The 18,152-nt window shown below is 56.8% G+C and overlaps 2 protein-coding genes across 2 annotated transcripts; both read left to right on the top strand.

Moving 5' to 3' along the window:
* Positions 1-1,592: 1,592 nt before the first annotated feature.
* Positions 1,593-7,363, top strand: GPATCH3 (G-patch domain containing 3). The gene is made up of 7 exons (XM_030464392.1): positions 1,593-1,962; positions 2,223-2,635; positions 4,470-4,644; positions 5,045-5,104; positions 5,356-5,477; positions 5,611-5,738; positions 7,137-7,363. The coding sequence occupies exons 1-7, from the start codon at positions 1,593-1,595 to the stop codon at positions 7,351-7,353; spliced, it is 1,485 nt and encodes a 494-aa protein (XP_030320252.1). The 3' UTR covers positions 7,354-7,363.
* Positions 7,364-7,512: 149 nt separating this feature from the next.
* GPN2 (GPN-loop GTPase 2) lies at positions 7,513-14,692 on the top strand. The gene is made up of 6 exons (XM_008501543.2): positions 7,513-7,594; positions 8,603-9,044; positions 12,418-12,574; positions 12,662-12,822; positions 13,533-13,663; positions 14,088-14,692. Exons 2-6 carry the CDS (start codon positions 8,628-8,630, stop codon positions 14,158-14,160), a joined length of 939 nt encoding a protein of 312 aa, XP_008499765.1. The 5' UTR covers positions 7,513-7,594; positions 8,603-8,627; the 3' UTR covers positions 14,161-14,692.
* Positions 14,693-18,152: the final 3,460 nt, after the last annotated feature.

Consider the following 18,152-nt stretch of genomic DNA (forward strand, 5'->3'; position numbering starts at 1 on the left):
TTCCTCCTTTTCTTCCTCCTCCTCTTCCTCCTCCTCCTCCTCCTCCTCCTCCTCCCTCTCCTCCTCCTCCTCCTCCTCCTCCTCCTCCTCCTCCTCCTCCTCTTCCTCCTCCTCCTCTTCCTCCTCCTCCTTCTACAGCTTCTGCAATGGGTTCACTGTCAGTATTTTGTAAGCAAAACATTCCTGCAGTTTGTATAGAAGATGCAGTAAATTATTATTATTATTATTACTATTTTTATTATTATTATTGTTCTTGTTATTATTGTCATTATTATTATTATTATTTAAATAAAACCTTTTACATTTTGGAGCAAGGTGGTGAAGTTTGGTTTAGAAATGGTGATCAGTCCCTGGTGGGGTGAAAACCCCCAGTGCCAGGGCTGGGATTAAAATGGAGCTTTCCACCCAAATCCCTCTTGCTCCAGGGCCCTATCCAGCTGTCCTCCAGGGCCCCTGGGGACAGGGGTGGCAGAGGGGTCCCTGCTGGGTGTGGCACTGCCCATGGGGCAGGTGTGACCCCCCTGGGACCTGGCCACCCCCTGCCACCCCCAGGGTCTGTCACCGTCCTGGGACATGGACATCTCCAGGGGCTGTCACCCCGCTATCCCTGTCACATCCCTGTCCCATCTCTGTCCCCATACCTGTCACCCTCCTGTTCCTGTCCCCATTTCCATCCCATCCCTGAACCTATCCCTAGTCCTGTTCCTACCTGTCCCCACCCCCATCCCATTCCCATCCCATCCCATCCCATCCATCCCATCCCATCCCATCCCTTCCATCCCATCCCATTCCCATCCCCATCCCATCCCATCCCATCCCATCCCCATCCCATCCCATCCCCATCCCCATCCCCATCCCCATCCCATTCCCATTCCCATTCCCATCCCAATCCCCATCCCCATCCCATCCCATTCCCATCCCATCCCATCCCATCCCATTCCCATCCCATCCCATTCCCATCCCATCCCAATCCTCCTCATCCCATCCCAATCCCATCCCCTTCCATCCCATCCCATCCCATCCCCCATCCCATCCCCATCCCATCCCATCCCATTCCCATCCCATCCCCATCCCATCCCATCCCATCCCATCCCCATCCCCATCCCATCCCATCCCATCCCCATCCCCATCCCCATCCCATCCCCATCCCATCCCATTCCATCCCATCCAATCCCAATCCCATCCCATCCATCCCATCGCCCATCCCCATCCCATCCCATCCCATCCCCATCCCATCCCCATCCCATCCCATCCCATCCCATCCCATCCCCATCCCATCCCCATCCCAATCCATCCCATCCCATCCCATCCCAATCCCCATCATCCCATCCCATCCCATCCCATCCCCATCCCCATCCCCATCCCCATCCCATCCACCATCCCCATCCCCATCCCCATTCCCATCCCCATCCCATCCCATCCCATCCCATCCCAATCCCATCCCCTTCCATCCCATCCCCATCCCATCCCATCCCCATTCCCATTCCCATTCCTCCCCACTAGGGGGCGCTCACTCCGCACTCGCTGATCCTGCTGACGTCATCCCCCCGCGCCCCTTCCCCCTCCGCGTCGCTCCTTCCCTCAGATCCAACATGGCGGCGCCCAGCGGTACCCCCGGTAATGGCGGCCCCGCCGCCGCTCGCTACTGCCTGGTGAGCGGCATCCCCGCCGCGCTGCGCTCCGCTCAGCTCCGCGCCTACTTCAGCCAATTCCTGGAGGAGGGCGGATTCCTTTGCTTCCATTACCGACACCGCCCCGAGCGCCCGCCGCCGCCGGCGGAGGAGGAGGAGGCGGCGGCCTCGGCCTCGGCGCCGCGCACTTGCTGCTGCCTGGTGGCCGTCAGACCGGGCCGTGCCCGCCGCTTCCTCCGCATGTACTCGGGGAAGCGATGGGTCGGGCCGGGCGGTTCCTGGCTGCCCGGACGCTGCCTCATCCGCAGGGTCCGCCTGGGGCCCGGGACAGGTGGGAGAGGGCAGCGGGGATTGGGGTCCCCGGGGGGCTGGGAAGGGTCAGGAGGAGACGTTGGGTCCAGGACCCCCCCCTGAAGGTCCCAGCGGCCTCTGTGTGGACAGGGAGGTGTTTAAAACCTCTCATAAAACTGCCTTAAAGCCTTAAAAATAAGGCAAGAAGAGGCAGTTTGGGGTTTGCTCCTCCTGGCCCCGGTTCTGTGGTGGAGCTCGTGTTCCTGTAGTGATCCTAAACCATTCCTTCCTTTCCTCCAGGTCCAGAGACGTTTCCCTACAGTGGGGACAAGGTGACTTCGAGTGATTTGGTGGCAGACTTCAAGGGGCTGCCCGAGTTCAACCCCCCTTCCTTCATGCCCTATGGCAACGTTGGCACCCCCTTGAAAACCTTCCTGGAGCTGATCCGGGCCTGCAGGCTCCCTCCCTGGATTATCAAGAAGTTGCAGCTGGATTTTCCCAAGACAGGCTCATCCCGCAGGTATGGGAATGTCCCTTTTGAATACCAGGACACTGAGACAGTGACAGAAGAAGAAGAAAGAGTTTACACAGCCACGGGGGATGAGATCACAGCAGCAGAGGGGGCTGTGGCAGCAGCAGCCCAGGTGACTCACCCAGCTGGTGCTGAGCAAGATGAGGAGGAGCAGGAGGAAGAGGAATGGCACTCAGAGGATGTGAGTGGAATTTTCCAGCACCAGCCAATGTTTTTTTTTCTGGTGCAGCCCTGAAGCAGGGGGAGCTCTCTAGGAGCTCATTTGAAAGCTTTTAATTGAATTGGAGCAATGACTTGCCTAAAAATGGGCTGGAAACACCAGTGCTCACCTCTTGGTGCACCTGGGGGGTGAGCAGGGAGGGTGTTAATGCCTCTAAAACTGTGTGGCCACATCAGAATGGTTGTGGAAAAGGTTTGGGAGGGGTTGAGCCCAAAGGTTCTGGTTCTGAGGAGCAAACCCAGGCAGAGGCTCCGAGGCAGATTGTCCCAGCTCTGCAGAGGAGGTGAGCAGTGACCTGGGAGCACGTTCAGGAGCTGGAAACTTCCCCCAGTGGAGCTGTAGAAACAACTGACCTCGAGTGCTCCTGGGGCTGAGGTTTTAGTCACAGAGAAAAGTGGCTTTGGTGACAAAGGCTCCTGGAGAACTGGGCTGGACGGGCTCTCTGGGGACTGTTTTGCTCCACCAGCTGCCAGGCGCCTGTCTGGCCCCTTCTCTGTCATTACAGCCCAGCACAGGCCCCAGGCACTCACTGACTCCTTCCCCTTCTTTGCTCTGCCAGCATTAACCAAATCCCTGCTGCAATTACCTTCTCTTAGCAACAGTGGGCACAGGGAACACTTTGTTCCCTCCTTTCCAGACTTTTTATTCAGCCTTTTCTCCTCCAGACTAAACACTCTCCTCCACTCCTTTCTCCCAGGGTGGCTTCTGCAGCTCCACTCATTTTTATTTCACTTTTTTTTCCCTTCTTCCTTGCTTCAGATTTCCCTCAGCAGGGAAATCCACACTCAGGGAAATCCCTGGGCAGTCTGATCCACACCAGTGCCAAAGCTGAGAGGGACCCAATCTCCTCAGGGATCAACTGGAGTGGAATTCATTTGTTGTTAGTGCTGACTTGAAGCCCAGCACACCTGCTCCTTAAATGGGCATCTCTGCTCTGCAGCTCAGGGAGGCTGCTGACAGCCCAGGCTGCTGAGTGGGTGTGATGTGGTGTGGTTTGGGGTTTTGGATTGGGTTTTTTCTTTTAAAAAAAAAAAAAAAAATTCCACCTCTTCTCTCTGCTGACTCTGGAGATGCCATTAGTCAGGGAATGAGGTCATCAGAGCAGTCATGTCAGTGCCTGAGAGCCAGCAGGCTGGGACCAGCTCTCCTGACAAAGCTGCCTGGTGGGGAGGGGCTGGGAGAGGGCAGGGAAATGGGGAGGGGGCTGCTGGCACCCACAGTTTGGGGCTGAGGGGTTGAAACTGAAAGAGGAGGGGGACAGAACCCTGGGAAGGGATCTCAAGGATCATCTGCTCCAACCCTTCTGATGTTTATAGGAGATGTCCCAACACCCTGAGATCTCCAACCTTCCAAAGTGGGGGGGAATCCACCCCTTCCCTGGGGACCATTCCAATCCCTTGGAATCCAGTTTTCCTCTGGTGTCCCGTGGGAATCTCCCCAGGAGCCACTCGTGCCCATTGCCCCTTGGCTTGTCCCCATCTTTGCAGCCACCTTTCAGCACCGGGCCCTGGGCTCCCCTGAGCCCTCTCAAGGCTGAGCAGCCCCAGTTTTCTCAGCCAGAGTTTGACATTAGGAAAGAATCCTTCACCATGAAGGCAGGAAAATTCTGGGATATGTCACCTAAGGAAGCTGTGGCTGCCCCATCCCTGGCAGTGTCCAAGGTTGGATGGGGCTTGGAGCACCCTGGGCTGGGGGAGGGGTCCCTGCCCATGGCAGGGGGGGTTGGATCTTGGATCTTCAAGGAGATCCCTTCCCACCCAAACCATTTTATGATCCTCTGGTGGTTCTTTGGCAGGACAATGACACCTGTGAGGAGTGGGAGAGACACGAGGCTCTGCATGAGGATGTGACCAAGCAGGAGAGGGTGGAGGAGAGGCTGTTTGAGGAGGAGATTGAGCTCAAGTGGGAGAAAGGAGGCTCTGGCCTGGTCTTCTACACAGATGCTCAGTACTGGCAGGAGCAGAACGGAGGTAAAACCCTCACTGGGGTTTGTGTGACAGATTTAACCCCTCCTGGGGTTCCAGCCCTGCAGGTAAATGGGGTGCAGCCCCCTAGGAACATCCCAGCTCAGCTCTGGGTGCACTTTTCAAACCTTCCTTTGAACTCCAGGGCTCACTTCATAGAATCACAGAATCCTAGGGGTTGGAAGGGACCTCGAAAGATCATCTAGTCCAACCCCCCCTGCCAGAGCAGGGCCACCTAGAGCACTTTGCAGTGATCCTCCTGAGTGTGGGAGGGTCTGGGGAGTCTCCAAAACTTTTTCCTTCCCATTTTAGTAGAGAAAAGAGGGAGCTGGGTCCCAGCAAAGAGCTCTGCTGGGTCAGGCTTCCCCAATCATCACCCAAACCTCTTCTTTCCTTCTCTTGGCAGATTTTGATGAGCAGACAGCAGATGACTGGGATGTGGACATGAGCATCTACTATGACAAAGGTACCAAAACTGCAAGCAGGGAGGTTGGGAAGTTCTGAGCCTGCAGAATTCCTGCAGCTGGGAGGAACTCTTTGCCTCCCTCACCCTCTCTGGAAGCCTCAGTGCACTCAAAACGTTTTTCTTGTCTGGCAGTTGAGAGCTGCCAAAAAAAAAAATAGAACAGGTTCTGCCTCCTCGGTGCTCTGGGAGGGAAATGATGGGAGGCAGCAGGTTCCCTCTGCTCCTCTGACTCTTCCTGCTCTCACCACTAGATGGAGGTGATAAGGACGCTCGGGACTCGGTCCGGATGTGTCTGGAACAGCGGCTCCGGGATGGTTTGGAGGACGGGGCTGTCTCGGGACAGCAGATTGGCACCTTTGAGAGACACACCAAGGTGAGGAGGGGGCGAGGGAGGGCGGGAAAGGCTCTCAGGGGATGTGGGTTGGGGGGGGAAGAGGGCTCTGAGATGAGGATGGGGTTTGTCCAGCTCTGTACTGATTTTTTTTTTTCTTTTTCCCTTTTCCCAGGGCTTTGGCAGGAAGGTGCTGGAGCAGCAGGGCTGGACAGAGGGGCTGGGACTGGGGAGCAGCAACTCTGGAATGGCTGAAGCTTTGGACAATGAGGGTCAGAACCCCAGATGCAAGAGGGGGCTGGGGTGAGTACCCATCCCTGCCCTGCCAGCTGCAGTTCAGCTCCTCTGCCTGGGCTCTCCCAGCTGGAAGAGTGAGCAGGAAAGGAGCTGAGTGTGAACCAGAAGCATAAAGTTATCCCAGGGATCTGCCTTTCTCCACACAGCTGCTGCCAGGGCTTGCCTCAACACTCCATGCATTCCCACCTCATCCCATTCCATCCCATTCCCATTCCGTCCCATTTCCATTCCATCCCATCCCATTCCATCCCCATTCCCTTCCCATCCCATTCCCATCCCATTCCCATCCCATTCCCATCCCATTCCCATCCCATTCCCACCCCATCCCACCCCATCCCACCCCCATCCCCCCCATCCCACCCCATTCCTACCCCATTCCTACCCCATTCCTACCCCATTCCTACCCCATTCCTACCCCATTCCTACCCCATCCTACCCCATTCCTACCCCATTCCTACCCCATCCCCACCCCATTCCCACCCCATCCCCACCCCATCCCCACCCCATCCCCACCCCATCCCCACCCCATCCCCACCCCATCCCCACCCCATCCCCACCCCATCCCCACCCCATCCCCACCCCATCCCCACCCCAACCCCATCCCCACCCCATCCCACCCCATTCCCCCCCATTCCCACCCCATTCCTACCCCATCCCCATCCCATCCCCATCCCATCCCCATCCCATCCCCATTCCTACCCCATTCCCACCCCATCCCATCCCCAGCTGACCACATTGCTCTTCCCAGCAGAGCTTGGGAAGCTCCTTAGAGGAGCTTCTGGTGGGAGAGTGGGACATTTGGGGGTTCACACAGCCCACAGATAAATGGAAAGCTGGATGGAGGATCAATTCTGCTATGGAGTTCTGGTGGGGGAAGCTCAGCTGAGCAGAACTGGAGCTCTGTGCCTCACCCTGAGCTTCTCTGGGGCGTTTTAGGGGCTTTTTTTTGGTGGTGGTTTTAACTCTGAGGGTTGGTAATTGTTCCTAGAGTGATCTCCAAGCCAGGAATAGGACAAGAATCCTTATTGGGCTTGTTCAGCCTGGAGAAGAGGAGGCTCTGGGGAGATCTTACGTTTTCCAGTACCTGAAGAAAGCCTCTAAGAAAGCTGGGGAGGGACTTTGGACATGGAGGGATGGGATGAGGCAGATGGGAGGTTGAGGATGGACTCTGGGAAGAAATTCTTTGATTTGAGGGTGGTGAGCTCCTGGCAAAGGTTGTCCAGAGAATCTGTGGCATTGGAGCAACCCGGGCTGGTGGGAGGTGTCCATTCCCATGACATGGATGGGACTGGATGATCCTGAAGGTTCCTCCACCCAACCCAAGGTGGGATGTGATGGTTCCAGGTGAAGGAAAGGAGTTGGTCCTTCACCAGTCCCAACCCAACTTTTCCATCTTCCCTTTAGCTACCACGGGGAGAAACTCCCAACGTTCAAGCAGGTGAAGAAAGCCCGGAGAGGGGATGGTCCCATCCTCATCTCCACCATCTACGATGATCCCGAGCCTCAGGATTCTGGGGATCAGCTCCTCAGACGCCAACCCCCCACTTCCATGAAGTACAGGAAGGACATGAGCTTTGTCCGGGCATCCCGAGGCGTTCTACAGAACTTCGGCATTCAGTAAATAAAACTCTTCCAAAATTATGGAATGTGCTGGAAGCCAAAAGCGCCGGGGCCGGGATTCGAACCGGGAGCTCCGGATCCCGAGTCCGGGACCCTAAAGGGAAAGGGGGTGGTGCGGACCTCCTGCCGCTAGGGGGCGCTGTGGGGAGCGACGGACTTTCCCTCTCTCGGAACTCGATGGTTGCGGCCTTGCTTGGAGTCTCCGGTCCCGGAGCCTGAGGGGAAGCGGGAAGGGGAAAAGGGTGAGAGGGGATTGAACGGGATGGAGAGGGAAGGGAGGGGGGGAATGGGGGCTGGAGGGGAGAAAGGGGGCTGGAGGGGAGAAAGGGAGGTGTGGGGCAAAGGGGAGAGGGGGGAATAGGGGAAGGGGGGTGGTTATGGAGGGAGGAAAGGGCCTGAGGGGAAAAGAGGGAAGGGGGGGGGAGAGGGGAAAGGGGAAAAAGGGGAATGGACAGGAGGGGAAAAGGGATGGGGGGGAAAGAGGGGACATGGAGGAAAAGGGGGATGGGGGGAGAAAGGGGGATGGGGGGAAAAAGGGACACAGGGAAAAGAGGGGACCTGGGGGGGAAAGGGATGAGGGGGTGTAGGGGAAAGAGAGGGGATGGGGAGAAGAGGGGATGCAGGGGGGAAGGGGGAAGAGGGTGTGAAGGGAGAAGAGGGGACATGGGAGGGAAAAAGGGGACATGAGGGACACGAGGGGAAAAGGGATGAGGGGGTATAGGGGGAAAAGAGGGACATGGGAAAAGGGGGGTGGGGAGAAGAGGGACACAGGGAAAAGAGGGGACATGGGGGGACACAGGGGAAAAGGGATGAGGGGGTGTAGGGGGAAAAGAGGACATGGAGGAAAAGAGGGATGGGGGAAAAAGGGACACAGGGAAAAGAGGGGACATGGGGGGGAAAGGGATGAGGGGGTATAGGGGGAAAAAGGGGGATGGGGAGAAGAGGGGACGCAGGGGAAAAGGGGGAAGAGGGTGTGAAGGGAGAAGAGGGGACATGGGGAGGGGACATCAAGGAGAAAAGGGATATAAGGGATGGGAAGGACATGGGGGGGACCTTCTGTGGTGAGAGAGGGACCCTGTGGGCACTGCCACAGCAGGGGGGGTAAAACTCAGCCCCCAGTGGGCCAGGAGCAGGGATCTGGGTCCCAGAGGCACCAGGGAGGGGGTCTCAGAGGGGGTGAATTCCATCTCCTTGCTGGTACCACTGCAAAGCCCCCAACAAACAAGAGCTTTTCCTTCCTGGCTTGGCAGAAAGAGGAGAAGGAAATGAGCTGCAATGTCTGAGGGCTGCCAGGGGAGCTCCTTGGCCTTTGGCCAAGTGGTCATCGGGCCACCAGGCTCTGGGAAGACCACCTACTGCCTGGGAATGCAGGAATTCCTGGGCAGGATCGGGAGGAAGGTGACAGTGGTGAACCTGGACCCTGCCAACGAGGTTGTCCCCTACCCCTGCTCCCTGGACATCTCAGAGCTCATCACTCTGCCTGATGTGATGGAGAACCTCAAGCTGGGGCCCAACGGGGGTTTGCTCTACTGCATGGAGTACCTGGAGGCCAACTCTGACTGGCTGCACCAGAAACTGGCAGCTTCCAAGGGCCACTACTATTTGTTTGACTGCCCGGGGCAGGTGGAGCTCTACACCCACCACAATGCCCTGAAGAATGTTTTCTCCCAGTTGGCCAAATGGAATTTCAGGGTAGGTTTGGGGCTCGGTGGGGGTGGGGCTGGGCTGGGCACCTGGCAGCCCCCTCTGCAAAGCTGCAGCAGAGTTTTTGGGGCCACCCTTGGAGTGGATTTCTGTAGTGAGACAGGACCAGGTGCCCTGAGTTCTTGATGAGTGGGTGTGGGTTCACCTGTGTCTGGCCTCCCTCCTGAGCATGTGCAGGAGCAGGGGGCCAATAAGAGAGCAGCTGACACCCACGGAGAGAGCTCTCACTCTTCAGTGAGGATGGAGAAGCCCACAGCTCGAGGAGCCCCAGGAGCAGGCAAGAAGGGGTAGATCCCAGAGCCCCAGGAACAGCCCTAGGACATCATCCAGGAATGGGCTAAACCCCGAGGCCTCAGGATCAGCCCTAGGAGCAAGAAGGGCTCCTCCCACTACAGATTTCTTGGCTGAGCTCTTGGAGCTCTCCTGGGAAAGGACTTAGAGGGGAATTTTGCCCCGTTCTGTGCCTGGGGGAGGGGTTGGTTCCTGCAGGGCTGGGGGTGCTGTGGGGTTGTTGGGCTCTTAGAATCCTAGAATTGGGTTGGAAGGGACCTCAGAGCTCATCAAGTCCAACCCTTGATCCACTCCCCCCGTGGTTCCCAGCCCATGGCACTCAGTGCCACATCCAGGCTCTTTGGAAAGATCTCCAGACACGGAGAATCCACTACTTCCCTGGGCAGCCCATTCCAATGCCTGATCACCCTCTCCAGAAAGAAATTCTTTCTCATCTCCAACCTAAACCTCCCCTGGCACAACTTGAGACCCTGCCCTCTTGTCTTGCTGAGAGTTGCCTGGGAAAAGAGCCCAACCCCCCCCTGGCTCCAACCTCCTTTCAGGGAGTTGCAGAGAGTGATGAGGTCTCCCCTGAGCCTCCTCTTCTCCAGCCTCAACACCCCCAGCTCCCTCAGCCTCTCCTCACAGGGTCTCTGCTGGATCCCTTCTCCCAGCTGGTGCCAGGATGAGAGGGAAGAGCCTCAGGTTGTGCCAGGGGAGGTTTGGATTGGAGATTGGGAAGAATTTCCTTCCTGAGAGGATGGTGCAGCCCCCACCCTTGGAGGGCTTCAGAACAACCTGGCCTTGGGGGGGACACACAGGTGGGTGAGGTGGCACTGGGACTTGGGGCTGCTGATCTCCAACCTTCATGAGCCCACCCAGTCCCCTCCTCAGACCCTCAGAGGGTTCCCCAGACCCCCTGGGGGTTGGGAGGAGGGTGGGGGGGAGGTGCTGAGGGTAACTGAGGCATCACCCCAGGCTCTGCTGCACCCCAAGCCCACCAGCTCTGCACCCCAGGGTGCTGCTCCTGCTCCCTCCTGCCTTGCACCAGGGGAGATGCAGATGAGGGAGCCCAGGTGAGAAGAGAAGGCTCCATCACCATCATCATCATCACCATCATCACCATCACCATCACCCCAGCTTGCTTACACTACACTGGGGTTGTGCTGGGGCCAAACCATGAATGTGCAAAGCCCTGGTGATGGTTGTGGTTGTTATGGTGGTGGTTGTGGTGATGGTGGTTGTGGTGTTGTGATGCTGATGGTTGTGGTTGTTATGGTGATGGTGGTGGCTGTGGTGTTGTGGTGATGCTGATGGTTGTGGTGGTGGTTGTTATGGTGATGGTGGTGTTGTGGTGATGCTGATGGTGATGGTTGTGGTGGTGTTGTGGTGATGGTGGCAGCCAGGATGAGTTCATCTGGTTGAGGATGTCAGGGGGCAGCTGCACACACACAGGCACAGACACACACACACTCACACACACTCACACACACACTCACACACACTCACACACACACGCTCACACACACACACACACAGACACACACACGCTCACACACACACTCACACACACTCACACACACTCACACACACTCACACACACTCACACACACACACACACACACACACTCACACACACTCACACACACACGCTCACACAGACACACACACACACTCACACACACACACACACTCACACACACTCACACACAGACACACTCACACACTCACACACACACTCACACACACTCACACACAGACACACACACACACACACTCACACACACACACACACTCACACACACACTCACACACACACACACTCACACACACACACACTCACACACACACACACTCACACACACACACTCACACACACACACTCACACTCACACACACACACACTCACACACACATACACACACTCACACACACTCACACACAGACACACACACACACACTCACACACACACAGGCACAGACACACACTCACACACTCACACAGACACACTCACACACACTCACACACACTCACACACACACACACAGACACACACTCACACTCACACACACACACACTCACACACACACACACACACTCACACTCACACACACACTCACACTCACACACACATACACACACACACTCACACACACTCACACACACTCACACACACTCACACACACTCACACACACTCACACACACTCACACTCACACACACACTCACACACACACACTCACACTCACACAGACACACACACACACTCACACACAGACACACACTCACACACACACACTCACACACTCACACTCACACTCACTCACTTCCATTCCCATTGCCTGACAACTCCAATTCCCTGTATAAATTCCCTGGATTTTGCTCTCTGGGATTCTCTCCCCTGCCCTGGGGGTTTTGGTGCTGCAGAACCATCCTGGGGACTCAGTGACCCAGAGCTTCACCAAGATTCACACCTGCACCAAACACACAGGGAATCAAACCTGCTCATTAATATCAGGATTAATTAATTACCCTTCCAGCCATGGGTTCTCCCAGCAGGAGCATTCCCAGGGGGGATGAGAGGGGAAAGGTGGGAATCTGGAGGCAGTGGTGGTGGTCAGGGGAGGGTTGACCCCAACTCCCACCCCAAAAAATCCCACAGAGGTCAGAGAAGGGGGGAAAATCCCCCTGCAGAGAGAGAAACCCTGGGAAAAGGGGGGGCAGGGTTGGGGTTCAGCTGCTGGGGGGAGCTCTGCACCCCTGGAAACCTCCCCAGCACCCAGGGCTGGGAATCTCCAGGGTGCTCCACGAGTGGGAAATGAGATTTCTACTGAAATACATTTACACAGAGGTTTGTTTGCTCACCTCTGAGGGTGTTTTTATTTAGAAATAAATGTATAAATAAATATAAATAAATTTATAAGTAAATTTATTCCTAAATAAAAACTCTGAGGGAGTTTTTATTTATTCAGGAGTTAAGTGGCAACTTCCCAACATGGGAATCTCTCTTGGGAGCCAGGGATGGTCCCAAAACCCCCCTGGTGGCCTCCTCATGAGCCTGACCTCCTCCTCCTCTCCCTTTGCTTCCCAGCTGGCTGCTGTCCACCTGGTGGATTCTCACTACTGCACAGATCCTGGGAAGTTCATCTCTGTCCTCTGCACCTCCCTCTCCACCATGCTGCACGTGGAGCTTCCCCACGTCAACGTCCTCTCCAAGATGGATCTGCTGGAGCAGTACGGGAAGCTGGGTGAGACACCAGGGGCTGGAGGTGCCTTTGCTGTTGCTCTGCCCAGAGTTCTTCACTATTTAATTTATTTTTTTTTCTTCCCTGCAGCTTTCAACCTGGATTATTACACAGAAGTCCTGGACCTCTCTTACTTGGTTGAGCATTTGGCTTCTGATCCTTTCTTCAGGAATTACCGGCGCCTCAACGAGAAGTTGGTGGAGGTGATAGAGGATTACAGCCTGGTGTCCTTTGTCCCCCTCAATGTCCAGGTGAGGAGCAAGGGAGGGTGGGGTTTGTGGTTAGCACCTTCAGGAGCAGCTGGAAAACCTACTTGGAAACCTCAGGTGTGAAGAGATTCGGGTGGAGGAGGGGGAAACACACCTGGACTTGGAAATGATGGGTGGCACCCAAAGGAAAAGCCAAAGAGGAGCTTGGGGCCATGTGGGACCTCGTGTCCTGGGGTGGGGGATTGAGGCTCTCCCTTCATTCAGCTCTTCCTCTGCCTGCATTTCAACTCAAAATCACATTTCAAAGTCTCCCCTAAAACCTCCTGAGATTCGGGAGTGCAAAATAATGAAGGGAGGAGAGGAGGATGTGGGGGGGCTGGAAGCCTCCAGCTGGTGGTTTGCAGAAGTGTTGGCAAAGGCAAATGGGGTGAGGCAGGAGGTGAGGGCAGGGAGTGATGGGTGGAAGGGATCAGCCTGTTGTCTCCATGGACACCTGGTTGTCCTCTGGCCCTGCTGGACCCAAGGGACAGTGACAGTGTCCTGGGTGGGTGGCCCAAAGCCTGGGAAAAAATGGTGCCCAAGTCCAAGAGGAGCTCTTGGCTCTGGGAAGGACCAGATTCACAGATTGATTGACTGGCTTGGGTTGGAAGGGACCTTAAAAGCTCACCCAGTGCCACCCCCTGCCATGAGCAGGGACACTTCCCAGCTGCCCAGGTGGCTCCAAGCCCTGGTGCCACCTCCCTGCCTTGCAGGACAAGGAGAGCATGAGGCAGGTGATGCAGGCAGTGGACAAAGCCAATGGCTATTCCTTTGGAGACCAGGAGCACAGGAGCCTGGAAGCTCTGATGTCAGCAGCAGTGGGAGCTGATTTCCACTTCACTTCGTATCCTTTTCCACCTTTTCCCTCTGCTCCCTGGGGTTTGGGTTTGCTCCTTCCTTTGGGGAGAGGGGATCCCCCCGTGCTCAGCTGGTGGGGCTCACCCAGACACTTGTCCCCACCAAAGTCATCACATTTGGTGCCAATCAACAGTTTGAAGGTGGGAAGGAGAAACCTTTGGACAACTTTCCTCTTCTCTCACACTCACTGGGATGGTTCTTTCCACCTCATCCAAACCAGACAATGGATCCTCCTCCTCCTCCTTTTTGTGGGATCAGCCGGGAACAACCGGGGCGGTGCCAGCGCTGCCTCTTCTGCCAACCTCGGGGCTGATGTGGGGCTGGTTCCTCACTGAGAACTTCACCAGCTCCTCACAGGAGGGAGTGGTTTGAGCCCAGCCCCTTGTTTTCCTTAATCACAGCTTTATCAGCACGCTGGCAGTGCAGGAGAGGTATGTGCAATCTCAGGACAAAACCGTGGAAGAAGAAGCCATGGAGCTGTGACACACCCAGCGCTGCCGCAGCTCCCGGCGCCTTTCACACCTCTCCCTTTTCCTGCCAGGAGCTCGAAGGGATCTCTGCATCCCATGACTCAGACCAAGTGAAAGCCTTTCCAGGCTCCTGGGCTGCCTCTTGGTACAGCTGTGACCCCTGGCTGGGCAGAGCAGTGGTTGGGCAGGATGGGTGCAAGGAGAGTTGGGGTCATTAGAACGAGCAAGGCTGAGCCAGGGTTTGCCATGGTTAGCAAAAAGAGAGGCAGGGTAAAGGAGTTTTGCCAAGGTTCCTCCTCCCCATCACGACCAAGATAAATCCAGAAAAAGAGGAATCAGCTGGAACTGCCTCTTCTGCAGCCAGACTTGAGGCAGAAGTTTGGGGTTTGCTGCCTTGGAGGAGCCCGCTTGGACCTCGAGCTCAGAGGAGCTGAGGAGCTTCCCTGTGCTAAGCAGGACAGAAAGGTGGTTGGCTTTCTGGTTTTTTGTTTGTTTTTTTGAAATAATGATGGACTCTTTCTTAATAAAACACTCCTTGGTCTGGCTTTCATCTTGTGACTTTGCTGAACCTGAATAAATAAAACCCAAGAGCTCTGCAGAGCCCCAGGCCGCAGAGCCCGGTGGTGGGAAGGTCCCAGAGCTGGCGTGTTGGGTGCTGGGGTAGGAAAGCTCCGGGTTTTGGCCCTCTGTGATCTACCCGAGAGCAGGCAGAGCCCTCGCTGGAGGGAGGGAGAGAGGAGGGGGAAGGAGGTCAGACCGGGGGCTGAGAGCAGAGCCCAAACTGCAAGCTCGGCTTTTGGAGGCGTTGGGTTCAGCGCTGCCCGGGGTGACTCAGCAGGAGGCTGAGCACATCCTTGATGGGGCAGGTCCTGCCCAGCACCTCCCAGCCCTCGGCCACCTTCCCTTTCCAGGGCTTTCTTGCCCCTCTCACCTTCTCCAGCTCCCAAATCCTGCATTCTCCCCTCCTGCCCTTGGAATTCCCTCCTGAAGGGATTGGGGTGACCTCTCAGCTCCCCCCCTCCATCAGCAGCACCCTGCCCACCCCAAGCACCCTCCCAGTGCCACCCAGCACCACGTAGGGTGGGAGTGGGCAGGAATCCCAGCACCCTGAGCAGCCTCAGCTTGCCCAAAACCTTGGGGGACCCAAACCTTTGCAGGACCCAAAGCAGCTCTTAGCTTGGCCCTGGGCAGAGCACCACTGAGGTGAAACTAAATGAGAGCAAGGAGTTGCAGGGGAATTAAAACTGAATTTTCCTGCATCTCACAACTCTGGGGCCTGGATTTGGAGCCAAGTAGGAGCTCAGAGGGTGAGGAGGAGGAGGAGGCCCATGTCCATGTGCATGCAGACACCAAGATCAGTTTGCAATAAGAGGCCAGACTTGTGGGTTTTTTCCCCAAGTACGAGTTTAATTCCTGTCTGAGCTCTTTTCCCTCAAGGCCTTCCCTGGGTATTCCTGGCTGAGACCCAGTGGCCACTCTCTGGGACTGGAGGTCTAGAAGCCAATCTAACCCTAACCAGAGCTGAAACTCCATCCTTGCCTTGCTTGTGGATGTGTCCTCCTTGTCTTGGAGCCCTTTAGTTGCTGTAAAGGGATGGAAGACATGATCATAAAAAAAAAAAAAAGAAGCTATTGTGGTGGCTTTGAAAGATTTGGTGGCTTAACAAGGGTTTTGTCAGGTCAAGCTGGAGTTATGCAAGAGCCATCAAAGCTCTTGTGGCTGTTTGGCTTTTATTTTTTAATTTTAATACCCAGGCAGGATCTGCAGCCCCGGCCTCGAAGTGCTGGGGAAAATGGAAATAAAAACCTCCCAGCTGAGGGAACCTCTGCCACATCCACACCAAGAACTGCTGAGACCTGAAGAAGCTACAGCCTGGGAAGTGCCACATTTGTACCCCCAAGGAGCTCCTCGTGGCCAGGGTTTGGAAAGCAGGGGTGGAACTGGGACCCACAGCTCAGTGGGGTGAAAAAGCAAATGGTTCTGCAGGGACAGCTGAGAGTGTGAAACCCAGGCAGCTCCTGCACTCACTTGTCCCCACGCTGGGAGGGGACAGCCTCACCAAGGCTCCTGGGGCTGAGGGAGGTGACACTTTGGCTCCTGTCACTCCCCTTGAGCAATCAGCTGGGGCAAAGGGCCAGGATTAGTCACCCCAAATGAGCACATCCCTTTGGGGGGGGTGGGGGGTGAGCAGGCTTTCTGCTGAGCTGGTCCTACCTGCCCCAGCCCCCCCAGCCCTGGTGCTGAGAGAGGCTGAGCCCACCCTGACCACTCGTGGGGCATCCTGAGCATCCTGATGGTTTTGGGGATGGAGAATTTGGGGCTCTGGGTGCAGCCACCAAGCCAGGGCTGGCTCTGTCCCCTCCATTTCCAGGGCTGTGGGATGGATGAGATGGGCTCAGACAGGGCCACCGTGACCCCCTCCCCCCTCAACATCTGCCCTGGGGAAGGTTGGGGGGTGATGGCTCCATCTTGAGGGCTGCCCCATTGCCTGATGCTCTCAGAGGAGAATGAAAACCCTCTCCAAAAACCTGAAAAAACACCCAGTGCCATCTCCCTTGGGTGCCACCACAGCCTCAGCTGTCCCCACAGGTGTCCACAAGCCATCCCCAGGCACAGAGCTGGGGACAAGGGGCAAACCCTGCTGTGAGTGCTCCAGCCCCACTCGGGACTGGCAGAGCCTTTTGCAGGCAGCAGCCCCCAGTGGCCCTCAGAGCCCTGTTCCAGTAGCCTGAACCCCAAGGCTAGTAGCCACTGTGGGGGTAACCCCAGAGCTGTGCTGGGACCCAGCACCAAGAGCTTGGCTGGGAAGGTGGCTCCAAGGTGGGGGGGACACCTCCTGCCCCCCAGCACCATGGCCCTTTGCACTATTGGTGTTAAATACATTGAAACACAAATATTTGGGGGCTTTGCTGTGCCCCCCCTCCTCTCTTTTGTGTGGGGCTGGGGGGGGCTGAGAGGGGACAAGGACAGAGACTGGGGTCCTGGTCCCCTTTGTCTGGGTACCTCTGGAATAAGATCCCTCCCCAGGGACCACCCCCCCTCACAGGAGGGGTCAGGGGGGGTTCAGGGGCCTCCCTCTCCAGCCCAAAAAGCTGCCAGACCGGTTGGGAGCCGGGGGAAGCCGCCTCCTTCTCCTCCTCTTCCTCTTTCTCCTCCTCCCCAGCCCAACCAGGCTGCGATTTGAGATCCTTTCACTCCCGGGAAGCCGACGGGAGCCCCGGCATCCTCCTGACACCTGGAAAGTGGCAGAAGCAGCCCCCTGGTTACCCTCCCCACCCCTTCCCAGCGGACCAGTAGCCCCCCCCCCTTCACTCCCCCAGTTTAACCAGCCCGGGCTGCTGCTGTCCCCAAAGGGTCGGATCCAGGGGCAGTGTGAGCTCTGGGCTCGTTTTTCACGTCCCCAGCCCTGGTTCTGGTAATGACGGGGGTGGGGTTGGTTTCCCAGGGGTGCAGCACTCGGGGCCGGGCGGGGGCCAAGCGTCAGGGCCCCTCTCTGCCCCCCCCCAACCCTCCGGGCACCGACTGAGCTCCCCGACACCGCCCGGAGCCCCAAAAGCTCAGGAGGGACCCGACGAGCAAATGACAACCTGCTGGGGCTGCTGACCCGGTCCGTGGCTGGGCCGGCACCTTCCTCTTGGGTGCTTTAAGGATGAAGAGGGTGGGTGAGGGGCTTGGGGTGGGCTGGCTCTGCTCCAGCTGCCGTGTCCCGGCCTGGCTGAAGAGGTTCTGGTCCGAACAGCCCAAACTCCCACCTCCCACCCCCCCCGCAGACGGAGCTTGCCCAGGGCAGAGCCCTGGCAAACCTCGGTGCATCCCAGGGGCTTTGCAACCCGGGGGGGGGGGAGGTTTGCTTTCACTCACCGTGCCTCAGTTTCCCCAAAGCTCCTGACGGCTGTGGGGGGTTTTTTTGTTTGTTTTTTTTTTTTGTTGGGTTTTTTTGGCAGTGCCAGGGCTGGGAGCTGGCGTGTCCCCAGTGTCCCCAAGTGGGGACCCCGCTGCACCGGG

Source organism: Calypte anna, chromosome 23, assembly GCF_003957555.1.
Source record: "Calypte anna isolate BGI_N300 chromosome 23, bCalAnn1_v1.p, whole genome shotgun sequence".
In the NCBI taxonomy this organism is placed as follows: domain Eukaryota; kingdom Metazoa; phylum Chordata; class Aves; order Apodiformes; family Trochilidae; genus Calypte; species Calypte anna.

Coding starts and splice junctions, on each gene's coding strand:
- GPATCH3 (XM_030464392.1), top strand. CDS start 1,593: ATGGCGGCGCCCAGCGGTACCCCCGGTAATGGCGGCCCCGCCGCCGCT. Junction 1,963..2,222: donor CCGCCTGGGGCCCGGGACAG/GTGGGAGAGGGC, acceptor CCTTTCCTCCAG/GTCCAGAGACGTTTCCCTAC. Junction 5,105..5,355: donor GAGCATCTACTATGACAAAG/GTACCAAAACTG, acceptor TCTCACCACTAG/ATGGAGGTGATAAGGACGCT.
- GPN2 (XM_008501543.2), top strand. CDS start 8,628: ATGTCTGAGGGCTGCCAGGGGAGCTCCTTGGCCTTTGGCCAAGTGGTC. Junction 9,045..12,417: donor TGGCCAAATGGAATTTCAGG/GTAGGTTTGGGG, acceptor TTTGCTTCCCAG/CTGGCTGCTGTCCACCTGGT. Junction 13,664..14,087: donor GCTGATTTCCACTTCACTTC/GTATCCTTTTCC, acceptor CAGCTTTATCAG/CACGCTGGCAGTGCAGGAGA.